Genomic DNA, 13,068 nt, shown 5'->3' on the forward strand with positions numbered 1-13,068 from the left:
TTCTATGCTGGATGTGAATATTATACATTGGGTGCTGATCATTAGACAGCTCATATGTCATCTGTTTTGTGTACTGTGAGTTTAGTGATTGTTGGACTTCTGTCCGGTGAAAGCATTAACCATTGTCATTGTACCTAACCACATAGGCTGCATTGTAAACTTGTGTAGAGAAAATTGTATCAGACGTACCGTACATGACATGCAGCATTTCAAATTATTAACCAACCAACAGCTGATTATAGTGTAATGAGGTCAGGATATTTTCGTGCTTTAGAACCTGGACAAGTTGTCATCATTGAGAAAGTTATGAATTCTGCCATATCCAATACATATCCAACATCCCAGACAGTTAAGGAACAGCTATGTGAACTTGTCACATGGAGATTTTCACAATCTTCACCGACTGTCATGACGGCAGCGGGTTCTAATCTGACACTCTGCCTAATAACTTCTCTGAGGTCTGTAATCAGCACAGGGTAACTTGGGCATTGACCAACAAATTGGTAGTTCATAGGTAAGCTAGCAAGAGTTAATCTCTGCAGGTCTGCTTGTGAGTCATCTTTGATCACATGTTGTGGAGAGCCAATCATATCGGCTCTCCTCCTATATATGCTGGCTGGACACTTCCATTAGTGCAAGCTATAGTTTATCTTAGTTGTTCTGGGGAGGTGTCATCCAAACTATCTGGTACCTGTTGCTGTGTGCTGCTCCTTTTTTTCTCCTGAGTCTCTCTTTGTCTATTCCTGTATGTGTGTGCAGTGTGTCAGAGTTTTGTTTTTCCCTTGTCTGTCCCTATTTGGTTATCATCTCACTCTTGCCATGTGCCTCCCTGTGGGGATGGGTGTATAAGAGTAGTATTTTTCAGGAGTACAGAAAGGCACTGGACTCACCATTAGGTGTAATCCGAAGGTGAGGGATAGCCTAGGGTCTCCTAGCATAAGGGACTGCATAGGAGCCCCCTGTCCCTCGCTATCCCGACATAACATCATGACAGAACCACTGCGGAGACTGGCTAATTCCCATTCTTAACTTGCGCCCAGCAAAAAGGCTGTGGCAGGACCTGGAATAAGCATATAGGCAAGAAAACTTCCCAATGTGTCCAAATTAAAACTGCTCTACAAAGATGAGGGAGATTAAATTCTTCTACAGTTCAGCTACAGTACTTACATTCATTATTAGGAAATTATCTAATCAATAAAAATGTATCAAAATGATAAAAAAGCAAAGAAAATTATAAAACCAGTAAAAATTCCTATGTCCCATATGGTTATTATGGGGATATTTTATTAAAAAAAGTAACATGTTTTCTTTTTATTTATGCAATTTTAGAATAATTAATTGTGTCTTTCATACACACAGATTTTTACTAACACGTGTTGGAAGCTAACAGCCTTCCATGCCAGGATACTACATTAAGAATGGAGGCCAGATGTTTTATTACAGCCAGACATATAAAAATGTATCACTTGCCTCATGTTGTATACCCAGCATTTGGCAGGTAAGCTAAAAATAATGGTGCGTCTGGTTGTCAACTGAGCCAAACGATACAGAACCGCAGCTTTCTCCGCGTCTGTGTAAATCGGAGAGGTCAGCTGCACGTGCTCTTTTGTATGGTTTTCATATGGATCCCTTTCACTTGTAACAACAAAAAATGAACTAAGTGATAAAATGGCGTGTCCTTTGTGCTTAGGACATCTGTTCTTTGTTCATTTTGGTTTATTATAACTGATTTTTTTTTACATTCTCACACAAAAATAGTTCACACCTCTTCAAAATATATGATGTGCAAGGGTGCCTGTCGGCATGACAGGGGTTACACGATGACTGCATGCAGACTTATTGAAAACAGAGGTGGCACCTAGTCTTCTTTACCAAGCAGAAGACAAGATGGCTCAATCCTTCTCAATGCAAAACATCTGTATATTTTGACCAGAAAGAAAACCTGTACTGAAATAAAAAATCCTGCACTCAACTCCATCAACACAAAACATTTTTTTTTTTAAACAATATTCTGAATTTCTCACTATTTAAATAAAATAGATGGATGTTTGGGATCACTGTAATGAGACTGTCCTGGACAATTATGTTTCCAGGTCATGTTCACTGCAAAGTGAATGCCGTAAAAATAAAACAAAAAAAATGTTGTCATAATTGCATTTTTTTTCACTATTTTCATCCCACTTATAATTTTTTCCCGTTTTTCATTACATTGTATTGTGAAATGAATAAGTGCCATTCAAAACTACAGCTCAGTCCAATTCCTTTTGTCTAACACTGTATCTTGTTGGCTGTGACAGATGCAATAATGGGGTCATATTTTTCACAGCACTGCATTAAGATCACACACCCTCTTAAAGTATTTTGTAGTATACTCATGAATTTTTTATATTTCTTGCTAAACGCCAGTTGTGTCCTTGTGTGTAAATATTGTTATATTAAATTTGCTTTAACACTTGGAAACCGATTCAAAAGGTAGTATATCAATTGTTTGCACACAGAAGCTACCTCAATTAGTATATCTAAAAACAATTTTTATTGAAATATATTAAAACAAATCAAAATTCCACCTGTGAAAATGTAACACACACAAAAAATCCCAGGACCATGGGATAGCCCCAATAATATTCACCAAAGGAACAAACCAGTTATTCCACTATTATGTCACCTTAATAGTACTACCAATGGGAAAAATCTCTAGATAACCCTCGTTCTCTCTTTCCTCTGCCTGCCAATAGAGATATAACTTAGGTTACACGCACCCTAAAGGTAAAGAGGTGCCCCCATTCCTCGGCGGCTTTCCCTCCTATGATATCCCTGAGCTCCCTTCTTATCGGGTAAAATCTAAAGGGTTATACCATCAAATAGTGAGGGAAAATAGAAAATAAACAATTTGCACTTATCTGAGATACATTCGGGTCAAAAGTCCCTTAGCAGTTTTTCTCCCTTAAGGTGAAGGTGTCCCGGCTTTCATGGTCCTCAACCCAATAATATAAAATCACAAAGTCTCAGTCTCGACGCGTTTCTCCCCATTTAATTGATTGGGGTTCATCAGGAGACGGTGTTAATTAAATGGCCCAATCGCCAGAAGGTTGTCAGGGGGCTACTCGTTCTGCAGCACACACCTCTCCATGCAGATGTATAGCATGGTCATATTTTTCACAGCACTGCATTAAGATCACACACCCTCTTAAAGTATTTTGTAGTATACTCATGAATTTTTTATATTTCTTGCTAAACGCCAGTTGTGTCCTTGTGTGTAAATATTGCTATATTAAATTTGCATTAATAGAATTATAGGTTAAAAAGAAACCGGTTGTGAAAAAGATTGGCTGATATTTAATTACAATTACATTAAATAAAAATTGCCTTGCCAATAGTGGATTTCGTAGATTTATGTAATGTCATCAAACTACTATGACAACACGTATGATTTCCTACTCATCAGCAGGTGATTATACGTAACTAGAGGACTGTGATCACTAGATCAATAGTGGTCCTCCATATTCATGAGCTTTGTATTAACTTCATCACCCCACCACTGATTAATAGCTTTTTGCCTATGCAGAGTATACACAGAAAGCTGTGGTGTGGGAAGGATTTTACAGAGGTCAGTATTAAGAGAAATGGTAGATCTGCAACAAATAAAGTAGTGATATAAACAAGATTGCAGCAAACAGCCCACTAGGGCTACGTGCCCACGATCAGTGTTTGCAGTGTTTTGGATGCAGAGTGTTTTCGCTGCATCCAAAACGTTGTGTTGTACAATACAAGCACAATGTATGGGATATATAGAAATCCCATGCCCACTGTACGTGTATGGCCCACAGCGTAAACTGACCTACGGTGCAACTTTCCGAGCCGCAAGCATGTTAGTTCTTTGCTGCAGAGTCGCAAGCATCCTCTGTAGGGAGAACATTAGCAAGAGACCGAGGCGCCCCGAACCCTGATCGTGGGCACGAGCAGCTGCGGTCTCCTGTGTTTTCCTGTGGAGGAGACTCGCAGCCCCGCAGGTCAGGACCCACCGCGTCCAGGACGCAGCGGGTCTAGATTGTGGGCACATACCCTTAGTGATACATCGCTGAAATCAGGGTCTCTGCCCCTATATCATGATTCTCTCAGCAGGGGTGCCAAAAAATGGCAAATTGGTTCCCTTTCCATATCATTTACTTCCTCTACAGTATAGAGTGTGTAATGGGAAAATGTGGGAAACGGGATGCTATATTGTGTTTTTTTTCTCTTTTGTATAGTGATTAAAAAATAATAAACCTGGGGATAAAAAGATGGGGCTCCCCATAATGATTGAAGAAAACACGCTTAAAGTTTGTTCACGCTATGTCTTTTTGGGCAATCAATAAAGTCCAAGGGGAAGACACTTAAGGAATTAGTCAATGGTTCAGTCTTCTTCTCAGGGTTTTGTAAGCTTGAGCATTTTTCGTGTGTATTTTTGGTCAGCGTTTTGTTGACTTTTTTTTTCGATGGTTAACATTTTTAAGTTCTTCTTTGTCTGTCACTTTATTTACATTTTTCTGTTGTGCTTTATAAATCCATACGCAATGAATAAGAGTGGCTTTACACGCTACGAGATCGCTAGCCAATGCTAGCGATGGAGAGCGTGATAGCACCCGCCTCTATCGTTATACCGATATGTGAAGAGCGCTGCCGTAGCGAACATTATCACTATGGCAGCGTCACACGTACTTACTTGCTCGGCGACGTCGCTGTGACCGTCGAACCGCCTCCTTTCTAAGGGGGCAGTTCGCTCGGCGTCACAGCGACGTCACTAAGCGGCCGCCCAATCAAAGCGGAGGGGCGGAGATGAGCGGGACGAACATCCCGCCCACCTTCTTCCTTCCTCATTACTGGTGTGTGGCAGGTAAGGAGAGGTTCCTCGTTCCTGCGACGTCACACGTAGCGATGTGTGCTGCCACAGGGACGAGGATCAACTTCGCCCATGCGACAGCAGCGATAATTGGGAGAGGACCCCCATGTCAACGAGGAGCAATTTTGGACGTTTTTGCAACGATCCAAAATCGCTCCTAGGAGTCACACACAACGAGATCGCTACAGCGGCCGGATGTGTGTCACAAAATCCGTGACCCCCAGGAGATTGCTGTAGCGATCTCGTAGCGTGTAAAGCCCGCTTAAGACACACACTTTATGAGAAATAAACACTCACAAAGCATAGTTTTCCGGGCCTCTTTTTAGCCTTCTGATTGACTTCTATTTTGGATTTTTGAGCGTCTTCCAAGCGGAAAATGCCTCGTTTCTTTTAAACGCTTGGTGTCTTTGAAAGCCTAGAGTATTTAAAAGATGCTCAAAAGCCTGAAGATAAACACCAAGTCATTTTTCCATTAAAATAAAAAGGACTATTCTTTTGAGCGTTTTTTGGGAGCTTTTTCCAGCATTTCTTTTGGAGACACTCAAAAAATACCGGAAAAAGATGCAGTGTGAATATACCCTAAGGCTAAAAACAACATAATCAACAGCTATGTATGTTTAGTTTACATCACATATGCTGGCAGATACGTAATCTCTACAAACTGGGCAGCAATACAAAAATATTCGGATATATTTTTGTCTTTCTTGAATTGTACCAGATTTAATACAGAAAATGAGTTACATTTCTTAATGTCACCGGCAATTTAGGGTTTTTTTTGTATTTTATCAGCTTGGTTTTACTCTTGGTAAAAAATGCTTAGAATTCATATTGGATATAGGTTTGTAAGAAGTCAGATCTATTTACTCAGTGTCTGCTTCCATCACCTGAAATGTGAGCTCTCCTAACCCTGGAGAGATGAAGAGTGTGTCTAAGACTGTTCTAAGAGCATGCAGCGGTTCATATAAAGATTAAATCTAACTCCACTGCCTCAGGTCACTGGAATAATGAGACATTTTTCTGACTTACACCTTTTTTATTACATCAATATTGCTGGGCAATCTGATGGCCTAACACTCAGCACCTGTCTTGATTATTTTTTATATTTTCATGCCTGAACCTTTTCTTTTTTTTTGTTCTCTTGCCAGCTACACGGGTATTTAGAAAGCGAGCCACTTACCATCCAGCTGTTCATCGGCACGGCAGATGATCGCCTGCTGCGACCTCATGCCTTCTATCAAGTCCACCGCATCACTGGCAAGACCGTATCCACAACAAGCCATGAAACCATCATCTCCAACACCAAAGTCTTGGAAATCCCACTGTTGCCTGAGAACAATATGAAAGCCATGTAAGCCTTGAGCCACCTGCTTGCCAGGCCTGTCTTGTAACTGTGACTTTATGTTGAGACTCAATGTGGGAACGCTTTATGTAATTTCCAGCTTTCCCCAATCAGCTCTTTCAATGTGCCTTTTGAAGCCCCTCTCCCCATTTTACCACCTCCATAAACCTTAAAAACCATTTCTGACAACTGATTGCTTTTGGTTACAGTGTTTTCAGCCCATGTCTCTGTTGCTTTTTATATATCACAGCTCGGTTACACAGCTGTAAATATCCACTTCAGCCGCGGTGTACAGTTTATAGCAGGACACTTATTGGATCTTGTATTTTGAAGTGCCCTGCTTTTTCAAGCTCATGATTAGATGACTCTCATGAGCTTATACCATGTGTCCCGCTTTTACCAACAAAAAATCTGATTAAAACATATAGATGCAATGAGCTTCCAATTTCAGTAGTCCAAATGGTAGTGCTCAGACAGTAATTCTTAAGCCGAATTGCAGGCTGGCTCTATTACTTATATTTAGATGACCTGTTTAGCCTGATAATTGTTTGGTTTTTATTTCTGGATTCCAAAATCTGCTAAAATTCTTCTCACAAGGAAACAGTCAAGGAAATTAGTAGTTCTTAGGAAGCTTTCTATTTTACTGTAGTTTTCTCAACTCTACCACTATTGCCCCTTCCATCATAGCTGTAAATAGGACTAAAAGTAACAGAAGTGTATATAAAATAAATATAACAGCCTAAATTATTATACATATGATATACTAGCTGTAGTGCCCGGTGTTACCCGAGATAGTATCTAAGTCTCTCTCTCTTTCTCTCTCTCTCTTGCATTCTCCCACTCTCCCTCTTTCCCATTCTCCCTCTCTCCCACTCTCCCTCTCCTACTCTCTCCTCCATCCTTCTCTCCTACTCTCCCTCTCTCTCCCCCTCTTCCTCTCTCCGCCTCTTCCTCTCCCCCTCTTCTTCTCTCCGCAAGCCGCAAGGTTTTAATCCAAAGACCATAAAGATAGAAACATTGATGCTATTTTATTATACATGTAATGGAGTAATTAAAGGTTTTTTATATTTTTATATCTCCCTGGTCGGCGCTGTCATAACTACACTGTGTGCAGAATTATTAGGCAAATGATTATTTTGATCACATGATAATTTTTATACATGTTGTCCTACTCCAAGCTGTATAGACTTGAGAGCCAACTACCAATTAAGTAAATCAGGTGATGTGCATCTCTGTAATGAGGAGGGGTGTGGTGTAGTAACATCAACACCCTATATAAGGTGTGCTTCATTATTAGGCAACTTTCTTTCCTTTGGCAAAATGGGTCAGAAGAGAGATTTGACGGGCTCTGGAAAGTCTAAAATTGTGAGATGTCTTGCAGAGGGATGCAGCAGTCTTGAAATTGCCAAACGTTTGAAGCGTGATCACCGAACAATCAAGCGTTTCATGGCAAATAGCCAACAGGGTCGCAAGAAGCTTGTTGGGCAAAAAAGGCGCAAAATAACTGCCCATGAATTGAGGAAAATCAAGCGTGAAGCTGCCACGATGCCATTTGCCACCAGTTTAGCCATATTTCAGAGCTGCAACGTTACTGGAGTATTAAAAAGCACAAGGTGTGCCATACTCAGGGACATGGCCAAGGTAAGGAAGGCTGAAAAACGACCACCTTTTAACAAGAAACATAAGATAAAACATCAAGACTGGGCCAAGAAATATCTTAAGACTGATTTTTGAAAGGTTTTATGGACTGATGAAATGAGAGTGACTCTTGATGGGCCAGATGGATGGGTCAGAGGCTGGATCAGTAAAAGGCTGAGAGCTCCACTCTGACTCAGACGCCAGCAAGGTGGAGGTGGGGTACTGGTATGGGCTGGTATCATCAAAGATGAACTTGTGGGACCTTTTCGGGTTGAGGATGGAGTGAAGCTCAACTCCCAGACCTACTGCCAGTTTCTGGAAGACAACTTCTTTAAGCAGGAAGAAGTCGGTATCGTTCAATACAAACATGATTTTCATGCAGGACAATGCTCCATCATATGCATCCAACTACTCCACAGCGTGACTGGCCAGTAAAGGTCTAAAAGATGAACAAATAATGACATGGCCCCCTTGTTCACCTGATCTGAACCCCATAGAGAACCTGTGGTCCCTTATAAAATGTAAGATCTACAGGGAGGGAAAACAGTACTGCTCTCGGAACAGTGTCTGGGAGGCTGTGGTGACTGCTGCACGCAATGTTGATCGTAAACAGATCAAGTAACTGACAGAATCTATGGATGGTAGGCTGTTGAGCGTCATCATAAAGAAAGGTTGCTATATTGGTCACTAATTTTTTGGGGGTTTGTTTTTGCATGCCAGAAATGTTTATTTCTAAATTTTGTGCAGTTATATTGGTTTACCTGGTGAAAATAAACAAGTGAGATGAGAATATATTTGTTTTTTATTAAGTTGCCTAATAATTCTGCACAGTAATAGTTACCTGCACAAACAGATATCCTCCTAAGATAGCCAAATCTAAAAAAAACCCACTCCAACTTCCAAAAATATTAAGCTTTGATATTTATGAGTCTTTTGGGTTGATTGAGAACATAGTTGTTGATCAATAATAAAAAAAATCCTCTAAAATACAACTTGCTTAATAAATCTGCACACAGTGTATTGTTGTTGGTTTCCTGTACCAAGTGGATTCCTGGATTATTCTTTTTAACTTTGTTGCTCTTATAACCTAGTGTGCTGTGGATAATTCCCACATTTTTTTCCTGAACTGTGTTTTTGTCTTTCTCTCTATTGAAATGTAAGCAGTTTAGGTGTTGTTGTTGTTTTCACACTGGTGGATTTGTTTCAGACCCAGTAAAATTTGTGTACAATGATTGTTATATTTTGGCTATTTTTGCCGCCTGTTATAGCAAAAAGTTGAATGATCCTTTCAATAAACTTTAAAATGTTGCACAGTAGTCTTCAACTGCACAAAAAAACAGACAGATTTAAAGTTTCACTTGGGTAATAGAGTACAATTGCCCAACAAAATTTTGTGACACTTATGACTTTTCGAAAAATATGAATTAAGGACACCATATACAGTAGATAGCTGTCGGCTGACTGCTCTTTTCCCTAATTCCCACATATACAGGTTGGCCAAACTCTTCTGTATCCTCTGGGAGACGCTGCCAGAATCCTCTCCCAGTGGCTTATCTTTAAGGAGTAGAAAAGGAATGGCCACTCAGATTCAACAGGCCTGATCCTTCTGTTCCCCAACAGAAGATGTCAGGAGGCTCCATAAACTAGAAATTCTGATGTTCCCGTCAATATTGAGGGATCCTGCCAAGTTTAGTCTAATGATATGTGGGGCCTTTAGGCTAAAACATCTGGATGATCAAAACCTTGTTCATACTGCTGAAAAAACCCCAAACAGATGCAACCAAGTAAATGTAACTTAAAAAAGTGCAAATTAAATAGTGAATATGGCACAATTTTTAAAAAAAGTCATTATTTAAACCATTCTTACTCCAGGAAACACGCGAAAAGGCTATGATGAATAATCCCCTTTGCTTTAAATTTTTATAACATGGGCTATTTAACAGTTAAACCATGTAAGTGAATCATTTCTATCACCCGAGGTTGAAGGCATGCCAACAACTTCTCTAATTAATGACACATACTCATTTCATGCAATTTGCACTGTAGATCACATTATAGGTGGGCGATTCTTCCTTAAGCAAAATTTTGCCATTGTCAGCCTCAGTCATTGCATATTGTTATAAACTGATATTGTCTAAATGAATGTAACTCCTAGTAATAGCTGAAGGTACAGTGAACGTATGGTGATATCAAAATCTGGAGGAAGACGTTGACAGGGAATATATTGCGATATAAAAACTAAATGGCTTTTTTGACAATACATTTCCACAATCAAAGGGAAAAAGTGCCATAACATCACAAAAGACTATTGAGGAAATGTTAATATTGATAGCAACTAGTGTTACAGTTCTTTGTGAGAACATATTTTCTGTAGTGTACTAGTGATCTGAGGCACGTAGGAGCCATGGAAGGTTCATGAATAAGCCTTTTAGGTGTATTTTCAGTCCAAATGCAATCCGACAAGACATTTGATCGCACTCGGACAAATGTTAGTTTTTAGGGCTATGCACATATCCAAAATGTTCCTCGGATCGAGTTTGTCCAAGGAATAAATTGCTGCATGCCCGAGTTTGATCAAATATTCTGATCACACTCAGCCATGCAAGTCAATGAGTGCGTGGAAGTCTGATTTCTGCCTACTGACACAATTGACAAGATGGAGACATATTTTCTCCATCTTCTCCTCATCCGATCATATTATGCTCACATCTGATGACACTCAGATCAGAGTGTCATTTAGAAATTCAACCTAATTCTCTTGGATGACAAATTACGTCATCTGTTTGCCATTATCTTAGGTTCATTCAGCTAGCATTTGAGTTATTTTTTCATAGTTGGTAGCAATATCAATTCTTCTAGGTTTGTTTAGAAACTGTATAATGATTTTGGCTTTGTTTTCATTTCTTTTTAAGACTACCATTTATAACCTTGAAATAAAACCTAAAAAGTTAATACGATTTTTTAGATTAAGAATAGTTCGTTTTTACCCGACATTCTTACACTGGTTGAATAAACCACTTGAGATCGTGGATGATGCTTTCCCTGAGTTTAAGATTTACTCCAGTCTTTGAACATTTCAGTACTTTAGTCCATTTGCGAATCCATAAAGCCAACAATTCTGGTAGATATTTAGGAAAGCTGTGCTATGCCGTCACCTAGAGAATACCTACCATGTAAGCATGGAAATGCGCAGTGCTGGTTGTGAATATATTGATGCTGACCTTGTAAAAATAAATTATCCAGCCTTTTCCTGTTAATGATACACTTATTTTGTGAAAGGTTTTTGACAGGTGCCTTTCACCATTGATAATATCGAATTCCCCCATGGCAAATAAAACTCAATCTTGTTTTACCGAAATCCTCAAATGATTTAAAATCTGAGGTTTTATGTAACATTAATATATCCGGCCTTATATGTGGTATCCTCTGCTCCCATTCCCGCTGTGTGGCTGGGACAGGGCTATAAGTCTGCCTTGAAAGGAATGTGGCACCAGTTGTTGACAGAACGTAATTCCCAATATGATTCACCAGACATGCACGTTCTAGAACTGTCTAAAATACAATTGGTTGCCATTGTGCACTACTTGTGGTAGTGAGAATCTAATTTTTGAATATTTTTCTCTTTTAACAGTATTGATTGTGCAGGTATATTAAAGCTGCGCAATTCTGACATTGAGCTTCGGAAAGGGGAAACTGACATTGGAAGAAAGAATACTAGAGTGCGACTGGTATTCCGTGTACACATTCCACAAGCCAATGGGAGGACTCTGACTCTGCAAGCGGCATCCAATCCAATCGAATGTTGTAAGTCTATTCATTTTTACATCGGAATTCTTCAAGTAAAGCAAATAAAGAAAACAGCGCTTAATGTTAAAAGAGTTGTACAATATTTTTATAATGATGGACTATTTATACACTAAGTCATCTATATCAGATGGGTAGGGATGCGACATTTGGGACCATCACCTGTTCTCAATGCTGCCTGGATGTGATCAGTTTCAAAGGTGCACAGCTCCATCAACCGTGCTCAGTTAAATCATGTTTGCCCCTATTCGAATGATAAGAATAGATTAGCAATACCCCCCTGCGGATATTATACAGTTGACAGAGATGTGCAATGCAGCTCTGCAACTGAACACATCCGGCCAGCGGTGGCTTTGAAAGTAGCTGATATGGGTGAATCATCCGGCATCCTAACCTATCAATCTGATTTTGTTGACCTATCCTAATAATAGGCCATTAATATAAAATGAATGGTCAACTAGGAAGGATAGCTCCACCAGGTTGGGTGTTTGATATATATCTGCCGATGCACTCACCTGAATGTAAATGGACATTACTTTGACAGGAATGTGTCCTCAGAAAATTGCCTACTTTTTTAATCAGATTTTATATTAAATGTATTATTTACACATTTTTTTATAATGATTTTTATTAGATTCTTTTTCATACATACCATGATCTGTATTTAAAAAGTTAGAAATCTTGCAATTTTTTCCCTAGACACTGGTTACTTCTTATTCTTTCAGGAAATCAACATGTTGAGACTAATTCTGAAACATCTAGTGAGCAGGTGCCAAGGTCATTGTGAAGGTTGGGGGAGCAGGGTCAGCTATGACATCACCTATTCTGAAAGGTGGATTTTGTGTTGTCGGCTGTATATAGAGGTATTACCTGTCATTGCAATCCTGCCTGGGATGGTAATGACAATGATGAAAAAGTCTTCATTTAAAAACAGGAAATAGAAGTCTAAAAAAGCCCCAGTGGCCAGTGTGAAAATTGCAAGAGTTTCTTCTTTATACAAATTATAATATGAATTTTTTTAAAAAAAAAGTACAAAAGAGAAGAAAGTGGACTTTTATAAAATAACTCAATGTGCTCAGAAGTAAAACATGCAGTAAAACACCAATTACTATCTAGATTGAAAAAACTCCCATTTTGAACTGTTTTTGAGGGGTGACAGAATACTATACAAATAATCTTCTTTTTCTTTCTGAATACACAGCTCCAACCTGCTTGGGTAAAGTTATGTGCCCACGATCAGGACTCACTGTGTCCTGGACACAGCGGGTCCTGACCTGCGGGGCCGTGAGTCTCCTCCGCAGGACAACGCAGGAGACCACAGCTGCTTATACCGACGATCAGGGTTTGGTTCTCGCTTGCGTTCTCCCTACGGAGGACGTATGCGAATTGACATGCTGTGGTCGGGAAA

The 13,068-nt window shown here is 39.6% G+C and overlaps 1 protein-coding gene across 7 annotated transcripts in view; it reads left to right on the forward strand.

Annotated features, from left to right (window-relative positions):
• NFATC1 (nuclear factor of activated T cells 1) overlaps positions 1-13,068 on the forward strand; it is a 290,798-nt gene that overhangs the window by 67,009 nt on the left and 210,721 nt on the right. For all 7 annotated transcript variants that reach the window (XM_075314651.1, XM_075314653.1, XM_075314657.1 and 4 more), the window contains exons 4-5: positions 6,025-6,227; positions 11,488-11,660. In XM_075314651.1, coding sequence (XP_075170766.1) covers positions 6,025-6,227; positions 11,488-11,660 — 376 coding nt within the window. The remainder of the gene's footprint in view (positions 1-6,024; positions 6,228-11,487; positions 11,661-13,068) is intronic.

The sequence above is a fragment of the Anomaloglossus baeobatrachus genome, chromosome 6, assembly GCF_048569485.1.
Source record: "Anomaloglossus baeobatrachus isolate aAnoBae1 chromosome 6, aAnoBae1.hap1, whole genome shotgun sequence".
Lineage (NCBI taxonomy): Eukaryota > Metazoa > Chordata > Amphibia > Anura > Aromobatidae > Anomaloglossus > Anomaloglossus baeobatrachus.